The sequence below is a fragment of the Hippoglossus stenolepis genome, chromosome 3 (genome assembly GCF_022539355.2).
Source record: "Hippoglossus stenolepis isolate QCI-W04-F060 chromosome 3, HSTE1.2, whole genome shotgun sequence".
Lineage (NCBI taxonomy): Eukaryota > Metazoa > Chordata > Actinopteri > Pleuronectiformes > Pleuronectidae > Hippoglossus > Hippoglossus stenolepis.
In genome coordinates, this window is record NC_061485.1 from 27419720 (window position 1) to 27442489 (window position 22770).

The window sequence follows — 22770 nt, forward strand, 5'->3', positions numbered from 1 at the left end:
TAACCGGGATGTATTTGTCTCGTTTGATTTGTAATTACCAGGCCTTTTTTCGCAGGAAAACACTGCGATAATGTTTCCTTTGTGATGGCTTCATTGATGGAATTGATTTGAACCCAGCAGGGAGGCCAGCAGAGACGCGAGGAGAGGCAGGGATGTATGTGGACTGACAGGTTCTTCAGGCAGACACAAATGCTGTCTACCAGCCCAATCAAATGTGCCATGAAATACAGCACATCTCTCCCCATGGTTGTCAGGATCTATGAAATACAAACAAACACATACACATTTATAGCAGAAATTGTTCTCGTTCATATGAATTTGCATGCTATCTGAGCACAGAAATAAGGAAGCCTTGGGTTTTACTTAGTCTCTGTGTTTTTTGGATTGTTGTTATAATGCTGCATTTATCCGGTAGTAGGAGAGAACGCTTCTCTGAGGGGGAAACAAATCTGCCTGTGAAAGCGTAAAAAAGTGCATGAGCAGATCATCTCTGTGTGTAACACTGTAACAGCCAATTTGGGTTATTTGGGTCTCCTGCAATACTGCATCCTTCATTTTTGTTGTATTGAACCAGAGAGAGCGGTGCACTCACATGCTGACGGACTCATGGAGATCTTGTCTTGTAAGCCGCTGGTGTTTCATATGTACTGCTTGTCATGTGTGACAAACAAACTTATTTTAGAGTCAAAGTTGAGTAGAATAAACTACCAGTGTGGAAGAACCCTACAATTCCTGTGTCCTTCCACTCTCTGAGCTAGCCAGCTATTCAGAGTTCAAGCTAAGTAAAGTAGCCACAAGTTGCTCGCTCTCTGCTCGCACCAACGACCCGTTACAACACGTAGGGTGTTATGCTGTGTTTACAAACAAATGCGAAGCAAATCTTTATCGGGAAGAGATTACATTCAAAGAGGTGAATAGAATGAAACTCACTGTAGACAGGAGCTGGCACCAACCTGAACTAGCAGCTCATCAAACTGGCCACTGTTCAGCTTCAGGTAGCGCTGGAGAAGACAGTGAAGATCCCGAGCTGTGTAAACCTCCGGATCATCTTGTGGAACCACACACGATGGTGCCGGCTTCTCGGGTGTTTCCACAGCAGGTACACCACAAACAACTGCTGTCACTTCAACCAGTTGTCCTCTTCTCCTCTTTTCCGGAGGAGAACAGGCAAATATTTACTGGTTGTGTTAGTTCATGTTACTCGCACGAGGAACTTTGTTTTTCATGTGAACGCATCATTAGAGAGTGTGGAGAGAGTGGCCACTGATTAGCAGCCAGAAAGCGTCTGCACAGTGTTAAAGAGCCACACACTTCAAACTGTCATTCTTATTACCAAGAATGGACCCATCTATGTTGCATTGTTTTCTGTTGAAGAGGAAACCAAACAAGAGTGCAGCAATAATCAGCTGCTGGCACACTCTTATCTACAAATCTTATCTACAAATATCATCATGGACATTTTTTTTAATACTTTATTAACAGTATTAATTTACATTTTTGAAAAACAATTACTTTAAGTGCAGAAATGCTTAAATGTAAACACACTGTAACATTTTTTCCTTCTGTTCACACAGATCCTCTCAATAGGGTCAGCTAATTATGTGATAGATGGCTTTTAAAAAGTGCTGCGATCATATGGCCAGAGGAATTCCAGCAACACCAAACAAATACTTTTTCACTTGGACAGTTTAAAATTTGCCATTTGCCTCCAGGTGATGTTTTTATTTCTCAGTGGGGACTGTTAGGTAAACAGCTGCGGTTTTTATCACTTTGTTTTATTACATGTCTAATGTTTAACAACAAGGAAATAATCTTATATCTATCCTTAATGTTTTTTCCTCATTTTATAGACTGTTTTCTATTCGGTCTTAAATCATTTCTACAGCCATTAGCACACATTTTAACCCGCCCCAATAATTTTTCTACAATGAAGGTGTCTTGTTGTATTCAAGTGCCTGAACTGTGCAGTACAGACAACACTTTTATGGAAACTACAAAGAAGATTATTTTTAAATGTGTTTATTAACACAGAAATGATAATATAGTTTGAAATGCCATGGCAGGATGTTATTATGTACCTGACCACAGCCTAAGATAAGTCCCAAATTTACGATTGACTCTTTTCTAAGGAACATATAGAGTTACTTTTTTCTCCTGCCCTGTCAGCCCAACACAAACATGTTAACCCATACAGCTGTCCTTCTCTCAGGAGCCGTAACCAGCCTCATCCATTACAGCCCCAAGGTCAACTACCTCCAACACCGAGCAAATCAGGCTCACCCTAAATTGTGAGGAGACCTTCGTTTAGCAGGGTGTAGCAGAGCGACAATCCGGCTGTTATTATCCAGACTAGCGATGTAAGAGGAGGGACAGTGGATGGTGAGTGTCCCATTTCCACAGCTGATCTCGCCGACACGTTCATCCATCACTCAGACAGCTTCAGAGGCTCGTTAGTGGCTTCATGTGCTCCCATGGGAACCAGCTCAGGAGCCGTTGGCTAACTTTGTCACTAGATGCTGGCGTGCGCTCACTTCCCTTCCAAGGTCGACGCTACTCCAGGTCGAGGACGTCAGAAGCGGATATGTTGGTGGAGAGCATGTACAACTTTTAAATCTGCTTATGTCAACAGATTAAGTCAATTTGAAAGTAGAGTTTTATTAATAAATATGTGCTTTTCTATTCTATAGTTACTGATTAATGGAGCATAATTGTGCTGTGACTTGTATCCATTTCATGAAATATTATACATTTGCAAAAAACACTGGGTTTAGGGTGTGTTTCAAAAATACTGTACCACACAGGGAATACTTCCACTATCACTTTTCATGGTGGCTTTTGCCATAACTGATAGTGCAGACGTTGAGTGCCCTGTGACTGATACTACTAATAATATAAATATATAGTAAAAAATAAATAAATAATCATCATAATTTTTTATAAGGCCTTCACACAATGGAGCAAATGTATGTAAGCAGCTATCACACAGATCAGTATCAAAACCAAAGGCACTCTCAACAGCAAAAATGCAGTCAATGTAAAATCAATAAAATCCAATAATTGTATTAATCAAATAAACACAGGGCAAGACCATGAGGAGCTTTAAAAGTCAATAGTAACATTTGAAAGGAATTCCAAAAGGATGAAACCAACTCTTAACTTCTTCTGGAGCTTGTTCAAAGTCTTCCAGCTAAGTTCTATACGGTGTGTCTCTCATGAATGGATTTACATTAGAAGAGGCTGTTGCAATATTCAAGGCGTGAGGAGATAAAACTTGTAAAATCTGAAAGATAATATTTTAGAATGTTTTCTTGTATATTCAAAAAGACTTCTCAGGTTTGGTCATGTGTTCATCTCAAATTCCAGTTGCTGTCAAATCACATGGAGAGGTTCTAAACAACAGGCTTGATGTGTTGCAACAGGGAACCAGCAGATGAAGGGTTTCTTTGGTTGTATGTGCTGGGAACGTATTGCACCAACCTCTGTTCAGCTCATGGAGATTGTGTGGCTCTAACATGTCATCAGCATAGCCATGAAAGGAAAACGCATGAAAAAGGAACAGACCAAAATAAAACTGGTCCCAGAACTAAACCCTCTGGATGTAAAGAATGACATGTGACCATCAATGGAGACGCAGAACCTCCTGTTGGAAGATATGAGGAGAGCCATTTAAAAATATTTTTAGATCAATTTGGATCATTGGATCAAAGAACAGCAGATTTGACGACTTTAAGAAACTAAAACTATACATCAACTGGTCTGAATGACACATTGATCTAAGATACTATTTCTAAAAGCTCAGACATGGACATGGGAGGGAAGTGATATGAGGTGCTCTGAGGTGAGTGACAAGCAACACAGTGTGTGCTATATGTGTTGTAGTAGATGATCTGATGAACTCAACCCTGACTCTATAGTGGCCTAAAAACCTTTCACAGATATGATCACATTCAGTACAGTATTTAAAAATGTTCTGCTTCTCATTACAGACCTGAACATTTCAAATGTTCTTATATTGTATTTATATAAAGTCTCATCATACAAATACATAAAGTCAAATAGAAACAAATACAGTGCTTGTACATATATTTAACAAATTTTCATTGTGAGATGAACTTTAATTTTACTTACGTATTCTGTATTTTAGTTACTATACCCAAACCCAAACTTAATGATATGGCTTTCCATACTGTTGTTCCTTTTTGCAGATATGGCAGAATGATGCAAGAACTGAAAAACTTCTTCAAGAATAAGAAAAACTTATCATGACATAGTAAAGTCACAATACTGACACAGTCTTACAGCAGGACTGCCAGTACGGGCACTGCTTGTTTTCTATAATGTGTTATAACAAATCTTGCAAATTATAAAAGTTTGAGGCAAATTGATTTTGCTTGACTGATCACTTACCACCATCGGAATCCTCAACTGTAAACAACAGTAGGACAACAGTCTCCTGAATGTACAGTTTTCCTCTAATTTACCAAAACATCAAATTTCAAATTTGAGAAAAGTTTACTTTCTGAAGTTTTTTTTTGTTAAATCTCTGAAACAAAATCAAAGAAATCAGAAGCTGGAAGCTGGATTATCATTAAGAAATAACTAGTGGAGTCAAAAGAGCAGAGCACAGTTAATGGATGGTGGGTATACAACCATCAGGAGAAGCTAATGCATTTCAGCTACTTTTGTTTTGTCAGTTGTGAGTTTTTCTCAGTGCCATAAATCTACTTCACTGCCTTCTACGGTTTTAGCTGAATTTAAACAACCGGAATGTTTCTTTACACAGTTTGATATTCCTCACGGAGAAGAAGCAGATAATGTATTTACTGCTTTCATCTTGTTGTGGTATTCTAGATTCACCAAAATGTACCCTTGTAGCAGAATGGGCTCACTGCCAGCATTGTACGCTGAATGTGAGCTTTCACAGGCCAACCTGGGGTGCACTTAAGACCTCACCGCCGCTCCGCTCCCTGTTCCTCCCTCACTCTCCTCACGCGTGGGACGATGATGTGCTCTCTCCAGCTCCCCCGTCTTTCCCAATGTATTTATTTACCCACTTATACAGGGAATAAATCAAGGTCAGCACACACTGCCGCACGCAGCTATTAAGATTCATTGTAATGCAAATTCTCTTGTAGCATGTGCACCGCATTGACAGGTACTGACACGCCAGGCAACACACAGGCAACCGCACGTGAGCACACACACACACATCACTAAAGTACACATTCTGTAAACACCTAAAGTATGTGTCTCTTCAAACTGAACCTCTCCTTTTATTTCCATCACTTTTCTGTTCATACTCCACATTTCAAACCTACAGTCCACAACATAATTATCTGGACAGTTACACGTGTATTGTTCTTCAGGCTCTGTGCTTCAGCACAATCAAATTTGAAGCATTCTTGACTTGCTGTGCAGATACAGAGGTTTTTTTCTTTACCATGCAAATGGGTTTTTTGTCACCCACAAAATGTGCTCGGCATCTTTCACCATTTCCTGGTTTTTCCGTGGACATGCTTTCTTTTTTTTATTTGAGTTTACCCAATTGTTGATTTTGACAAACTACCTTTGAAATCTCTCTGCTGGATTTCTGAGCCTCATTATTACCTTCCTCACTTGCATGGTCACCTCTTTATTGACAGACCTCTGTCGACATGGTAACTCTCAACTCTCAGGTCAGTCTGAGCCTCGTGTGAGATTTTGCTGCACATGAACACACAGCTGCCTTTGTTGCCAAGTGTGCTTTTATTTTGAAACCTTGAGTCTAAAACCAAATGTTTTATTATGATTATGATTATGATTATATAAGTATTATTGTTTTTATTAATAAATATAAATAAATAATAACAGTAGTAGTAGTACTAATAATAATAATAATAGTAATTTAGCATGTTAACTTTTATCAGACAGCTTACAGTATTGGAGCAGACTAATAATAATCACCAGTATGTCCACATGTACGTCTGTTATCCATTGCTGAATTAATCCTTGTGCTGTTCATCATATACTCAATAACCCAGCAGTTCTCCTGAGCTGTAACGTTACCGGGTGCTGTGCTTTCATTAATATGTAATTCAGCAGTATCTGATGATACTGACTTATAACATTTAATTTTAATTTAATTTAACATTTACAAATTTTATATTCCATATGTACAGCTACACGTTGTAATTATGGTGAATTAATATAATATATATTGGGTGCACCAGAAGCTTACTTAGAGGGATATATAAGCAATTCAGGGATTTTCTTGTATAAAATATAGAATGATATATGTGAAGTAGCAACTCACTAGCACATTTCATAATATTCTGTTATGAGAATGTAATGAGTTGATCTCCATATTTTAAATCAACAAAATGCATTTACTGCACTATCTTGTACATTGTACCACAGTATTTTGTGCAGTCTGTGGGGAGAGAGGTGAAGCAAGAAGTTTCCATCAGCTTCTCTTCATCCTCAGAATGAACAGTAGTTTGGTTTAAATGTAATTTTCAAGCAGCAGCAGCCTCTTTAAACGTGGTACACCTGCAACATGTCACCCCCGCTGATGCTGCGTCGATGCTCACATTACTCACTTTTTTTTCCACTTACTGACTGTAAGTGAAGATGGTACACTACAGATTGCCTTGCTAGAGTTCACCCCCCTCTAAAGAAATGTGACATCCCAAACTGTGACCAGAAAGCGTAACAGCTTTTGGTTTGTTGCAGAGGAGCTGCCATCGCCTCCTGCTCTGAGCTGCAAAGACGGCTTGATCGTAAAAAAAATAGAAGATGTCCAGGAGGGTCTGCTGAGGTTGCTGATCTTTTCATCAGTGAATCAATCTTCTCTCACACCTTGCTATGATTTATTAATGCTAAAATACTACAAATATCCTTTTAAGGAAATGATCATAAAGCATTTTTTTTTTCAATGTCACTACAGTTTTTAAGTTCAATATGTGTGATTTTTTTTTTTCTTTGATCGCATCCACATTTTCCAAAACTTTTCCTTTTTTACCAGACCATCAACTGAGCATCATGTCAGGAGTGAAGTGAGAGGTTATCACAGCTGGCCCCTCCTCTTGTTCTCTTTGCATATTCACCTGTGTGGTGATGAATTCATTGTTTGTGTGGTAACTGTGGCTGCATCCGACACCCCAATGTGTGTCCAACATTACCATAGCCTTTGTGTATGTTTCTGTGTGTGTGTGTGTGTGTGTGTGTGTGCGTGTGCAGGACTCCTGGTGAATCTGTCAGATACTTCAAAGTGCTCGCTGCCTCTCTCCTTGATGAACGAGCTGTTGCGATGTTTATCGTGACCCGCTTCTCAACTCAAGGGCTTCACAAAAAAAAACATCAAGGGATGGAGGGATTAACAGTATATAAAAAAAAAGAGGAAGAGAAAATGGTCTGGGATAAATATTGCAAATAGGAATAGCTTCTAGCTCCAGGGGGCTGACAGTGAAAGGAGGAAGCACTATCATCGCCAGTCTGTTTATCTATAGTGTGTGTGTGTGTGTGTGTGTGTGTGTGTGTGTGTGTGTGTGTGTGTGTGTGTGTGTGTGCGCGCGTGCGTGCGTGTGTGTGTGTGTGGACATAAGCTCACCATTTAAACCATGGAGCGTTAACCCCTGGAGATGTAAAGTAAATCAATTTAAGTCTCAATTTCAAAAATTTTATGCCACTCACAGATTAAGACATTTCCAGTGATTAGCACTAAATTGGTAATAGCAGATACCAGAGGATGTTCATGTTGTACTCTAGATTCAATCTGAATAGGATAAAATAGGAATAAAATCTAACAGTATTTAAAGAACCACTATAGGATAGTTAAATAGATGAATCGAAACATTTCGGACATGTAAAAAAACAATCTGCACTCAAGTCAAAAAGGGGGTAAAATAATAATTTAATACAAGAAAAACTGTAACTGCCAGAAGATACTGTAACTATAGACAGATACCATTGTGGGGTGGTGTAACTCTATATTGAGTACTGTTATGTGGGATTTGCTGCGTAGTTGAACACCTTGAATGACTAAATATGGGATAGAATTGGCCTTTCAGCTATGCTTTGCCAGGTTTAAAAGTGGAAATTGAATAATGTCACAGACCATCTCAGCCCGTTGACGTGTGTTTTTTTTACAACATCCTAAAATAAAGCAGTGAGGGGGCTGTTTGACCACAGGAAGTCAAGAGAAGTGTAAAACAACAAGGTTTCAAAATATTTGAGGTGTTTTATAAAGTCTTAAATAATGAAGCTGATGCTCAGATATTCAGGTGGCCTAGACTCCTTCTCTTAGATGCACTTGTCCATGTCAAACTGTGAAGAGGAGTCAAATGCTGACCTGCCTTCATGCATAAGGAAAGCTAAATCAGTCATTATGTATTAACTCTATTTATTTTAATATTTCATGTCACATTTCTTCCACAATTCCCTTCTACCAGATTTTATTTTTAGTTTCTATTTTAAATCTGGTTTGTTTCAATATGCACAAAATACTGCATGGTTCTGTTTCCATTTACTTATTTTTATACATTTTATTTGTTTGTTTTTGTTTTCTTTTTCCAAGAGTATGTAATAAAATAGAGGCCTGCTAAACCTTGGAAATAATTTCTCTTCTTTTTTTTATTTCTGTATTTTTTAAGGAAACAAAAATATCCTTTCTTCTCTATTTTCATTTCCATTTCAATTTGATATGCCTATTCAAACTTATTTATGCATCATGTGGAATGACTTCTCATTGTCATAGAAACCAGGCCGTGCATGGCAGACTCCTGGCAGACAGCTGCCAGTGTTTGCAGGTGGGAAACCAGAGAGGGATCATGTAGCAATGCCACCATTCAGTGGAGAGTGAACCTTTGCAAACTTTACGTTTCAAATCCTCATATTTCAATGTTATTGCTTTTGGTCCCCTTCTTGCCCACAGATAAATTTAACTTCTTTGGAAGTTCCCTGCAACCCCTTCACCAGCATCCTTAAGAGATGACGTTCTTCAATTTAGAAAAAAAAAGCTAATTTGCCATGCATGGATCAGCCCAAAAATGTCATTCTACCTTGCTGCCCCTCTTGTCTTAGTTTGACCCACTAACTGTGCTTCCCTGTGATCAAGACCACTTGTATAACTTAACTTTCATTTTCAACTGGATTCAGTCTGTGTGAACTCACATATGTGAAAAGCTCGCAGGATGTAATTTGCCATAATGCATGATACCATACTGTAAGACTCGACTGTCCATAACAGTGAATGTTGAGTTTTTCTTTCTTTCTTTCTTTCTTTCTTTCTTTCTTTCTTATTATTAGTTTGTATTTCTATTGCTTGTGATTTTCATTGAGAATTAAGTAGGAGGGGGTCAGGAATTAAGAAAATGGCAATTTTATTTTTACTATGTACACTCTTATTTTGTATAATATTTTCATTATACCCCCTATGTAATTTTATTTTCTCCTTTTCTCTTCTTGCCCAGTGTATATATATATATATATATATATATATATATATAAAATACAAAAAGTAAAACAAAACTCATGTTTAAAGAGAGAAAACAAGCGGCTTCATGAAGATATTTACAGCTACAGCAGGTTCTAATGAACACAAGCTAAACATTTAATGAAATGAATATCTGTAAAATAAAACATCATTATGTAGAATGTCATAAAATATAGTCTAATGTTTGAACATCCTTTACATGGGTGTCTGTGTATTTTTTTGTGCAGCCATGATGAACATAGCATGTGTTCTTATTAGGGTACAAAGATGGGAAAATGTTACCCCTTTTCTAATGCATCTAAAAAATTCTCAGCAGTAATCCGCAATACTTTTTAACCATTTGCTTTGTTATCATTTCACTTGTGTTGGTTATCCAATTTCATGGTTCTTTTCAACACCTTTGAAGTCTAAGCACCAAAAACGGTCCCCTGTAAACCTAACAAGCAAAGGTTAGGAAAACACTGCATCTGTAAACTAACACACTGAATTCTGGGAGAAGCGCACATAAATTACCCGGTGAGAAAGAGCAAACATAAGCGCGTCTGTGTCTGCTGTTGCTGCTTTCTGAGTCTATGCAAGGTTTACCCCTGCCCCATTTACCATAGCAGAAGCCTATTAACCGCCTGGAAAGAGAATATATTTATCAGAGCGCCCTCCATTATTAATCAGTGCGGAGTTAAAAGTGAATATGTATCAGAGGAGCTGAATAAGGTTGAAACACGGTCTGGATTCTGATGGTCTCACTGGGAGTATCAACAGTGCAAAGCCTTTTCAGCCCAAATCTGAGCAGAAAGAAGTGACTTTCATCTCCCCTGCTCCGCGGTCTCTACGGTTACAGGGCCTGTAATTATACATAGATTTGGAGGAGGGGGAGGGGAGGGGGCCCGTCCCAAAATGAATGCATTGGAGGAGATGACACAGTTTTGAAAAAGTTGAAGCAGCGTTGATATGCACAGCTTGCTATAGGGGTGTGATTCATGCCTTTCACGCCGCGGCCTCTCTCTCCTTTATCATGGTCTGAGTGAATATGGGAGTGCAGAGCCCTTCCCTGCAAGCTCCCTATTTACTCTATTTATTCTCCCTTTCTCTCTCTCTGCAGCCTGTGAGGTGGGTTTCTATAAGCCGGTGGCAGGCGATGGCCTGTGTGGTAAATGTCCCCAGCACAGCCACTCAGAGACCAGAGCCGCCCTCTCCTGCCCCTGCGACTCCAATTACTATCGAGCAGCAGATGACCCACCCGCAGCTCCATGCTCCCGTAAGCACAAACACACTGTACACAAGATCACCTAATCCCACAGGTGGGACCACCTCAAAGCAGTCCAAAGAAATATGTAAACAAACACATTCGCGCAAGCCACGGCAGCTGTGAAATGATGTGTGGAAAACTTATCTATGCCTGGAAAATGCAATTTACTTTTTTGGACAGTAATCAAACCTGTGAATGAACTCAAACTTCTGTCTTTCTTGTCTCCAGGCCCTCCATCGGCTCCAGTAAACGTCATTTCCTCGGTCAATGGGACATCTGTGAACTTAGAATGGGATCGCCCTCTTGATACCGGAGGTCGCAGTGACCTGCAGTATAGCGTGTTGTGTAAGAAATGCTCTGGGGAAGGAGGGCCCTGCGAGGACTGCACATCCTCTCCAGGAGGCACTGGTGGGGGGAAAGCAGGGGGAGGAGCGAGTATTGGGGCAGGGGGAGGATCTATGGTGGAGCGTTCGGGCACTGCGGTGGTTCGATTCGTCCCCCGGCAGAGTGGGTTGACGGAGTCTTGGGTGACAGTGCTCAACATGGTGGCCCACACCAACTACTCCTTCCGCATCCTGGCCATGAATGCAGTGACGCACCTGAGCAACGAGCCGTCACTGTATGCCCTGGTCAACATCACAACAAACCAGGCAGGTAGGGTTCGAAACAATCATGCTCAGTTTCTCATCATGCAGGCTCTGTCACCTGTCACATGCAGGCCTTCTTCACAACAACATCCCACACATTAATGTGGATCCACGTTAGGTTGCACATTGTGTGTTTGTTTCCACTGTTCCTGGAAATAAATCAAAAATGTGTTTGCTGAGGCAACGTGGCATGAATCAATGAAGCATCCATGTGTGAAGTTAAACAGTGCAACAAATTGTGCTTTAACATCATAGCCTTCCATTACTTTGACCATACTAATATGTAAAAATAATTACAATTGATTTTGAATAATAGTCAGTAATTAAGACCATGTATTCTATTGTCTACCCTCTGTCCGTCTTACTAACCAGAAGTGTAGTGAATAGCTGGGGTCGGGTCATGGTGGCATTAGGCTAAGAGAGGCCAACCCTAACCCTATTCCAGATATTCCTCTCCCCTGCAACATGTCCAGGGTCCTGCAGGCGGACACCAGGATGATCCACAATTTTCAGGGAGAACAATGGCCTCGGATTGGGACGTTCTGACTCTAGTCCTGGTTACTAGGCTGCAAACTGCCCCAGTACGTTTTGAACATCACAGTTCAATGAAGCCAACAGAACCACATCATCTGCAACGAGCAGAGCCATGTGGTTCCTTGAGTATCACAAAACATTCCAACAACCGAAACAAACTTTGCAAAGTAGGAACCTAGCCACAAAGGCTCATGGGCTCTGTTAAGCTCCAGGTTATGGCTCACTGATTCCTATAGTGGAAAAATGCTCAAAGACTTAAGGGGACAAGGCAGGACAAAGGATGAATAGTAAAGGATGTGTTCGAGCTGCTGAGAATCCATGGCTCTGATGATGAACAGTGTGTAGTAACTGTTATGTCCTGGGTTCAAAACAGACCATGAATCACTTGCTGTAAATTATCCAAATGAAGTGAAATGTCACAAAAATAATCCTTTGAAAAGCAAAACATGCAGCACATTACGCCCTTGGCCATGTTGACGTCTCACTTGCAGCCACATCATTTTATATGTGAATCTAGCCTTGGCCCATGATCACACATTTCTCTCCTCTCCTCGCTGTTTCTCTCTGCTGTCAGATTTACAAAAAAATCTTTAAAGGAAATGTGCTGTCTCAACGACATTTTGTGCTGATAATGAAAAACTGGTTGTGGCACATACAGGACTTGATGGGGTAGCAGCCACTGTCAGCAAATAATACTGGTGTTCAACTCTGACAGTTATATGCTCCATAGTTTCTATATACCACCAAACTTATCTACATTCTGAATAGTGTCGCAGTAATCACTTGTATGAAACCTGAAATTTATTAGTTGACACACAAGTAAGTGTAACCTGCACTCAGGTTGAACTTTTAGCAACTTTATAGACTCGGGAAAAGTTGTTTTTCTAGAGCAGCTTATTTCTGCCCCGTTTTGAAAAAGACAAGATGCCAGCAGTATTAATACACTGACACTGTGTGAATACAACCAATTAATCAATAGTTTTATGGGTTGATTCAGCAGTTATGGTGTTGGTGTTGAGCATGCATCAAAGGATGGACCACCCGTTGTGATTGACTCTCACTGAGTTTCAAAGGGATGTTAGGGTGGAGTAGAAAATATGAGAGATCATTAAGAAAGGAGAGAGATCTATATTATCATCATGAACTACAGCAGATCACTGCACCAAGTCTTAAACAGCACATCAAAACTCTGTGACCTTAGAACTTAATACATTTATCCATGATTCTGTCATGTTCTCTCAGCAAACCAGATGGAAAAAGTCAGGATTTCTGACCTGTTCTTCTACTTTATTTATGATCTTGAAGTCCTCTGTCTGTTTGTCTGTCTGGATTATAAAACTGCCCCACTTTTCTTTGCTCCCCTTCCTTTAAAACGTATGTATATTTATATGCATGTATATATATGTAAAACGGACCTCACAAGAAAAAGATCTTGTGACTCAGAAGTAGAGTGATGTTGTGTAATAAAAACTTATCTTCGGAGGAGGGGTCGGATTGCTGCTTTGATAGCAAAGATTAAAAAATCAAAGTTCAGTCGCACGTTCAAGCTGTTAAATTCAGGTCAGTGCAAAACTAGCCTCTACAAACACTATATCTAAGGTTAAAATGTCTTCCGCCTTTTATTTCTGACAAAATGATCACAATATGATTGTTTCTGTAGTACCCAGGAGCTTAAAGGGATAATTCACCGAAAAATGAAAATTCACTGATCATTTACTCACCATTATGCCAATGGAGGGGTGGGTGAAGTGTTTGACTCCACAAAACACTTTCAGGAGTAAACAGCGTTGCATCCGAATCAAATACAATTGAAGTCAATTGCGACCGCTTCTTCAGACGTAATAAAACAACAGAAAAAACACAACATGCCTCCATACTGCTCCCGAGGTGTCATCCAAGTATCTGTAAGCCCCGACATTCATATTCAACTCGAAACAACGTCATTTACACCATGTTTTAAGACTCAATGTCATCTGTTCTCCTCCTCTGTGGTGCGTTCACGTACCCTTGGGCACACCATGTGTGGCTACGTCCGCTAGCATCACCACTTGCGTCAGTGGACATTTAGGCTTAAAAGTTGGTGTAAATCACCCCGTTTTGAGTTGAATATTTTGAGCTCAGCCTATAAGCAAGATTTTGTAAGCAAGATTACACAAAATCTACTGGCCAAATTACTACGAAAGTTGGCGGAAGGATAAGGGATGGGTCAGGAATCAAGGGGTTGAAGCAGAATATTTTTTTTTTACTTTCTTTAACGTTGCAAGTGCCTGATTTCATTGATCTCTTTATAATTTAAAGCTGTTCTAACCAATCTCTTTGTGAGAATAGGACTTCACTGCAGGATAATCTCATTACTGCAAAGACTTGATATCATAGAGGAACCACATCTTGAACTGACGAAGCAGTTATCTCTCCTGTTTCCTTTGCAGCCCCCTCTGAAGTATTAGCCATCCGCCAGGAGAACACCAGTCAGAACAGTGTGATTCTGCTGTGGCATGAGCCCCACCAGCCCAACGGAGTAATTCTGGAGTACGACATCAAATATTATGAGAAGGTATACTCAACTGATTGCTGCATCTGTGCCACACAAAAACTGCTCTTAAAGAACCCCAAAAACTGAACACTGTAGTCATCGGTTTTGTGGTTTCGTCAGCATATTGTGTTTTCAAAAAACAGTTGACATGAAACTATTGAGACAGTCCCCAAGATACCTAGAGAACATGAGCTCATTGTCATCAAAGGGCTCTGACTAAACTGAGCCAAGATACTTTGAATGCAGAGGAGTGGCGGCTGGATAGACTCTGGATAACTTAATCCAAGAAAAAGATCCCACTGGCAGCTCAGCTAATTGAAAGGAAATAGGGGTCGAGAGAGGGAGAGAAAGACAGAGGATGAGACAGTGTAGATTCCAACTTAGTGAAAGTGACAGTGACAGCAAGCGGCTGGCGAGCGCAGAGGCCTTGTGACAAGCTAATTGCAGTAAAAGTGTGTGTGTGTGCGCGTGTGTGTGAGATGATAGAAATCAGCTAATTGCAAAGGGAGCAGCCAGGGAGCGAGAAGTCTCATAGCCGTACAAGCAGGACGGTGGGGAGAGCTGAAGGATTAGCTCGTCTCTTGCGCTGGTATCTTAATCTGGCCTCGCTCAGGGGGCGAGACGCCTGTGGGGGATTTCAAGTGGACAAGTCAGCAATCTGCTTTCTTACAGTTTCTATAGTTCTGTGCTAAACAAGAATGAGTCACAGCAAGGGAGGCGGCCGCTGCTGCAGCACTCTAGCTGAGGACGATAATAGAGACCAAAAAAAAGGCTTTTATTTCTTCACCTAGCACTTCTTCATAATTAGGCTCTTATCCTTTCCATGGATACATGAATGATTCACTCATTGTGTTGTTTGGATGCACTTTGCACCCCCTATTATTGTTGAACTTATTTTACTTCCAAACCTGTAAAGTATCTTTGAATTAAAAGATGCTGTATCGGGGAGATGAAAACAAGTTGAGGGGAGCAGTGATGATGATGAACTTTACTGTTAATCAAGACTTCCAAAAAAAGAACCCATTCCTTTCAAAACAATACATGCACCCCCCTCCCCCACCCCCCCACACTCCCTTTTCTTAATGAATATATGCTAAAAAACAGAACTTTGAATAGTGAGTAGGGATAACAAGCTTGATAATTTGCATTTGGAAAAACGATGAATCATAAATGAAGGAATGATTTGAAAGGACATGAAAATAAGACAAACACTTTTCAAAGCACCTGTCACTTTCCTGGCTGATAGAGGCAGATCAAAAGATGTGTGAGGTAATTGGCTGCCAATTACATTTGACTGGCAGATAAGGTTGTTTTCATTTATGATAACCATGCATAACACATGGTTCAACAAATCTACCAGATGCATATACAGACACTAAGAAAAGATTATTTGAAAAATGTCTTTTAATGTCTCATATTTAATTTAGTGTGATTTGCCTTTCTCTGCCTTACCGCATATGACCGGTGTTTATCTGACTGTCAACAAATCCTGTGAAGAACTAAGGACAATGTATGTGGGAAGACTCAAAATAAAACGTCCATGGTGAATGAAGTAATTCAATTACATGTCAGCCATTGAAACATTGCGGCCAGATCGGGTCCCTCCTCACTTCCTGACCCCTGAGCCATGTAAATGGACCATGAATGGACCACTGCGCATTAACTCAGTCCAAGTTAAGTGTGTTCAGACTGGGGAACAATCAGCCGTGGAGCAGAAATATCTATGAGGGTCTGAGCTGCTTGAATCTGATGCTGGCCGTACACCTCTGCTTGTGCTCGTACTGGCTGAGGCTGCTTGTACTTCACTTGTGTCTGTGGCGCTTGCTAAAGATGTGGTCTGAGCTGTTAGTGCTGGCTGAGGCTGTACTTGTACCAGATGGAGTCTGTGGCTGATGGTCCAGCATCTCCTCTTCCTAAAAAACTGAAGCATAGAAGTAAATTAAGATTACTGTTACTTATCAGCACCATTAGGCCCATTCAAACTAGCTTCCCTATATTTCGTATAATATAATATAAACGTTTAGGATTCAATGTTTACTAGTCAATGTCAATTTTCAGTCCTTTTTTGATTGCACCAAATTAAAAACACAATTTTTTAAGGCACTTCAAAGAGCAGTTCCCACAATGACTGAGCACTTGTGACAGTGGAAAAAAAAGAAAAAGTCCTTCCTGTTGCCATATGTTTCGGTGTATGTACATTTAACGTGTCTTGTTCATGTCATCTGATGTGACCTATTTGACTGACATCTTTACACAAACAGCTTTCTTACGGAGATGAATAAATCAATTTATCTGCTGCTGAAATAACCAGATTCGAAGGCCATTTTTTTATTTGTCCTGGGAAATTAAAAACCTGGGGAAACATTATAACATTTTCCAATCATACACTTGTACAGTAGAGTGCATTAATGCATATTTTCTCAACTTATTTGCCACCAACAATGAACTTAGCCCACATAGTTCATGACTGTAGTTGTGACATCTACAGTGTACATTCTGTGTTCTAAACCACACATTTTACGTATTCAGATTGAACAGTATAGCTCTTATGTACTGGCGTTGACCAGCAGACCAATTTCCCTGAAGCTAATGTTTAAATGTGTTGTGTGTCCTTTACAGGATAATGAAGAGCAGAGTTACTCCACACTGAAGTCTAGAAATACCAGCGCCCGAGTGTCAGGGCTGAAGCCGGGCACCAAATACATCTTCCAGGTCCGAGCTAGAACGTCAGCAGGCTGCGGACGTTTCAGCCAGAATGTGGAGATTCAGACCGGGAAAGCAGGTGTGTGTGTGTGTGTGTGTGTGTGTGTGTGTGTGTGTGTGTGTGTGTGTGTGTGTGTGTGTGTGTGTGTGTGTGTGTGTGTGTGTGTGTGTGTGTGTGTGTGTGTGTGTGTGTCACATGATGGTCAAGAGCTGTAACGTACTGTATCACTGAATTGTTGCTCAAAACCTCCTGCCTGCCATCAGCAGCCGTGTGCTGTTTAACACAGTGTGGGGAAAAAAGAAAGAGGAAACAGTTCTGTTAAAAGACTCAGCACTGAAATCTTTTGAAAGGCTGCACAGCATGGTCCATGGTTAAAGGGGCTTGGGTGTCACTGCGCCTGATAACCACCTCGCTCCATCCCTCTGTTGCACTGATCTGTACTTTGTTAGAGGGTCACCCTTGTCAGCAGAACGGCAGCATATCCCTGCTTCAAACAGCTGGACACAGTGCAGGGCTGGGGGAGAAGTCTTCAGGAGTCTTTCCACCTGAGGCAAGAGCAACACAGAAAGTTAGGCGTTGATAAAAAAGAAAAAAAGAAAAAGTTGTATTCGAATATTTGTCTTTTCTAATAGGGGGTTTGGCAGATAACGTGCGGAGCAGATTCAAGGTCTGCAAAGTACAACCTCCTGCCCGGTTGGAGTCCCAGTGCTGTTTCATTGACTAATAGTCTCCCTTCATTCTGCTGCTGCACTCGACCCCGACTCTCCTGCTCCTGATACTGATTCATGTTCAGACTGTAAAAACAAGAGGACTACACACACACCCCAGCAGCCGACATGCTGAGTCGTGTCCGTTATCCCTCTGCAAACAGCACTGCAGCCGCTCGGTGCTGAGCTGTGCCCACAGATAGAGTTAACCTAATGTTGATATGAGACTAATACCATTTAATTTTCAATAATCAGTCACAGAAGAACATGTTGTGTTGAGGTGTTTGGGAGGGTGAGTGGTTTCTCTGTTTACCCTGGTGTATCTGTGCTGTCAGCATCCTTTTTTCAGCTGTGTCAGTGTGTTTGCTGTGGTTTCTGGCTCTGTCACAGGAAAAGGGTACTTGTGGTATTTGGCTCCAATTCTATAAAGAAAATTGGCCATGTACTGTACATAAAACTGCAGGCATAAACATATATGAAGAGTTGGCTCTCTAGTAATAAAAAACAAATAAATATTGGACTAATACTATAATATAGCTTTTTATTGTTTTTTCTAATTACAGACCTCTATGGTCTGTTACCACTGTGGCAACCTGAGATAAACCTCTGATAAACTTTGAATTTGCTGTCTAGCTCAAACATGGTTAAAAATATACTAATAATTTCATCACACATAGTAAGGGTTAGCTCATACATCAAACATTGTGTTCTCAATGTTTAAATGCTGTTTTTAATATTTAATTTAATGCTCCAGGTGCTATGTTTAAAACAGACTGTTTTTGACTTCCTTGGGCTAAGAAAAGTTAATAACCTTTTTCCTGAATTACACACGAGTTGCAAGTAATAAGGACATAAATGTTGTAATTAACTTAATAAATTAATAACTTAGTAAGAAAATATGTGAATATGTATTTTGTAATAAGGTGAATGCAATGGGAAATATATGTTTTTACATTGTCAACATGTCCATATGGTGTTTTTATTTACATCACACAAGAGCAAAACAAGCAGTCCTGTCTCTTTCCTCCTGCAATGAACCGTCAGTGTCAAATAATAAAATAGATCCAGACAGTAAGGGTTTCACTTATGGTGCAGAGAGCAATACATAAAATACTATTTTTAGGCACTCTCACTTGTAGTCGCCCCTGTTTCTGGTTCCAGCACGTCTGCCTGACTTACTCCTACATTAGTGCTGAACATTGTGTGTTCAAATTAACCACACATTTTCACTTAGACTCACCGATTATTTAGTTTGATTTGGGTGGTCGAAATTCAATGGTCAAGGTCACAAGTTTTTTGCCCCTTGAACATAATATCTCAAGTCTGCCTTTAGGGAATCCCTTAAAAGCTCGACCAGTTGTCCCTTGGACTCAAAGATCAACTGATCAGATTTCAGTGGTCAAAGGTCAAAGGTCACAGTGACCTCATGTGGGTCTGGAAAAAAACACTAGTTCTCGTTTGTGTGCAGTCTGCAAAGAAATGGTGTTCTTAAAGGTGGACACTTAATCACTTCAACCTCTGAATACTAATGACAATATGGGGTTGAATATTTCCTACCCATAATGCCGCGGACACACTTTTCAAAATACAAACAGGAGGTAATTAGAAAATGCGCGGCTCCTATAATAGAGGTCCAAATTCTTGTTTATCTTGTTTGACCAGGACCACTCTACCTGCCGCCTGCATTTGCCAGTGTGTGTCTACAGGGTAAACTGGAAACCCTCAGCTGACAGTGTGTTTGTGTGTGTTTGCAGCTCCTCTGCGCTACAACACCATGACCATCGTATGGATCTGCATGGCCCTGGTGTCCAGCCTGGTGACCTTTCTGGCCATCATCATCTGCAGGAAACGGCAAGGCTACACTTTACCACACTACCCATCGCTGCTGTGTGTGGAACACTTTCTTACACTACTCTACTGTGCCTCTCTTTGTGTGATGTTGCTGTGTTTTCCCCTGCTTGTGCCACATGTTGTATTTGCTGCAAGTAAAAAGAAAGTAAGGCTAGAATATAAATGTCCTCCAAACATGGGAACAGATCATATTTAAGGCCGTGTTTGAGAAGCTAAACTACCTTTAGTCCCACTTATCATGTTCAAATGTTCAAACTGTTGAAGTGCACTAATAATGTGCATGCTGTTCTACCAGTAACAAGGTCGAGGACTGGAGATGAGCTCTGAAAACTAATGCTTCAGCTGCTCTAAACCCCCCAACCCTCCCTGTCTTCTTACTGACTTACACAGCTAATTTTCCAAGTCATAATTTCCACCTCATCTTGGATTTAATTATGTTGATTCATGTCCAGTAGCTTTCAAGCCAAACGTTCCCATTTATCCCATCAGCCCCCCCCTTCCCTCCCTTTTGATGTCTTCAACTTACATCTCTGTAGTGTAGTACAGCAAAGAATAATTCATTTCAATGCACTTAATTAATTCATATTTCAATCCATATTCATTTTTTTTCATTTCCATTCTCTTTGAGGAGAAAAACACAATAAGTTGGAGGATTTAATGATGTGATCCAGGCAAAGCCATGTTACCTTGACAGCGAAGTCCAGTATATTTAATGACACTAAGATGGAGGATGGAAAAAGAACATCCTCACTGATGGTGGAGTGTAGAAGTAAAATTTTCCATATAATAAAAGAATATGAGTGCACTAAAACGTAGTGAGTTGGGCAACTCGCCAGCCTAATATGAAAGTGGTAAGAAAATACCAAAAAGGCCCTGAGACAGAAAGGAAGTAAATTTGAATGATGAGCGGAAAAGAATAGTTCACCGCAGATGAATCAGTGGCTACTGACTAAATGAGATTTTAATCTATATGAATATAAAAATCAGATAGTAAAACACAGCACCCTGGCTAATGCTAGTGCCCTGCGATCATCTAAGATACATGCAGTGTGTGCCAGCAGCCTGGAGACTTATGGATGATTAAGTGACTTCATCTCATCAGTTAATGGAATAACTTTGTCAAATTATTTTCGGTAAATTTACTTTTAGCAGCTCTTCTGTCACCTGCAGCATTTAGTCTGTGCTGATTAGCGTCCATGATGCAAACAGTAATAAGTGGGATGAGACAGTTATTTGAGTAGACGTCTGTCAGTGTGGATGTCTCAGCAGCCCTGTCAGATTGTAAAGTATCTATACTGACAGACAAAACTTTCACATTTCAATTCGAGCTGGACAAATAAGTGTTATACTTAAAGGAGGTTAAATGCATTAGCAGAAGTTAACACCACAGAAAGTTAAATCTCAAGCATTGAGAGATGATTAATGCTACATTCACACATTTGGAATCAAACAGTGGTCAGGTGACAGGGGGCACTGATTGAGAACTGGACCTCATAGGAAGTGGAAACGCTGCTGGTTCTGAAGCAATGTTAATAGCTACTAAAACTGTAGTTTGTAGTAAAACCTGCTTCAGCAAAGGTGTTGTGTTCGTGTTGTTCAACCACTTCCTTGATCTGTTTTGGAAGTTGTAATCGCTCTGTGCTTAGTTTCTGCATTGTGATTGGTTGCTCACATCGTAACAGAGGGCATTTATAGAAGCCTGCTGCTGGGGGCCTTCTCTCTGTAGCACAGTGGGGAGCGATGCCAGGTCCCTTTCACAATGAATAGCAGCCTATCTCTTTCTCAGGTTTTTGAGTCTGTGAGCTCTGTTTTTGTTCCAGTGCCCATGTAAAGATCACCTGCGAGTTTCATCTGAAAAGACTGCAGGCCCTGGGAAGATAGATAGGTAGATGTACTTTATTGATCCCAAATTATGAAATTATTGAAGGGACATAGAGAAAGAGAAAATTTAAGTTTTTATTTAGTACTTCTCTGTCTTTTCCCAGGCTCCGTAGTAAAACCACCAGCTTTCATACTGAAGTTAAAAACTAGCAGGAAATAAACTGCCTCATAAAGAATCAGTGTAGTGACAGCATCAGAAAATACAATATTTACATTATTTGAGTTGAGTCAATTAGAGTGAAAGCTACGAACCCACAAGGAGCAAGAGACAGGCTGCTACCTCTGTATCTGTGAATGACGTGTTGAATCCTCCTGCCCCTTCCCTCCTTTCTCTCCTGGGATGTGTTTATTGTGGCTTTTTAACATGTATGTTCATGCCATGTCATGTCAATTTGCTATCATGAATAATTAGAAGCTAATGATCAAATTAATTTGATTGGTAGAGTCATAAAGATTCACATGTTTCTATGTTACTTTCAGTGGTATGAAAATTAATTATATAATCATCTCCCCTCTAGTGGAGAGGCAAACAATCTATGTACGTTCAAAATCCTGCACAAATAAAAGACTGATGCACTGTTTGGTTTAATACCACTAAGAGTACATGAGATAATATGTCTTTTTAGATGATGTTTTATTTAACATCAGAGGGTAAGGGTAGCCTCTGACCTTCTCCCTCTGGCTGCCAGTGCAAAAAGAACGAGTAAAAGGTCGACTGGTTGTTTCTTTACAGATAAATATGCAGCAATCAGTTATGAAAATGTAAAAAAATTCATTATGAACAATGATTCATTAATTAATTATGAGCGGTGGTAGGAGTTTGATGATCACTATTGTCCTGTACTCACCCCGCTGTATGTTTATGTGTGTGCATGTGTCTGTATTTGGATGATTGGCTGCGTGTGTGTGTGTGTGTGTGTGTGTGTGTGTGTGTGTGTGTGTGTGTGTGTGTGTGTGTGTGGTTTGTATAGACACTGTGGCTACAGCAAAGCCTTCCAGGACTCTGATGAGGAGAAGATGCATTACCAGAACGGCCACGGTATGTTTGACCCATTCCCCGATTATTACCAATAATAGATTAGATCTCATTAGAGTTCCTCCTCGGAGCAAACAATCTTCATCACGCTCTGAGTGATTACAGGAGCACACAGGCCTTGTTCCCTGTGTGCTGCTCACTCTCTCTCTCCCTCTGTGC

The 22770-nt window shown here is 40.3% G+C and overlaps 1 protein-coding gene across 4 annotated transcripts in view; it reads left to right on the plus strand.

Annotated features, from left to right (window-relative positions):
* The window catches only part of epha8 (eph receptor A8), a 111851-nt gene that overhangs the window by 78316 nt on the left and 10765 nt on the right, over window positions 1-22770 (plus strand). For 2 of the 4 annotated variants that reach the window (XM_035153151.2, XM_035153152.2), the window contains exons 7-12: window positions 10572-10727; window positions 10947-11372; window positions 14329-14453; window positions 17052-17214; window positions 19598-19730; window positions 22547-22614. In XM_035153151.2, the coding sequence (XP_035009042.1) occupies window positions 10572-10727; window positions 10947-11372; window positions 14329-14453; window positions 17052-17214; window positions 19598-19730; window positions 22547-22614 (1071 nt within the window). The remainder of the gene's footprint in view (window positions 1-10571; window positions 10728-10946; window positions 11373-14328; window positions 14454-17051; window positions 17215-19597; window positions 19731-22546; window positions 22615-22770) is intronic. The other 2 variants (XM_035153153.2, XM_035153154.2) reach the window with 1 other exon arrangement.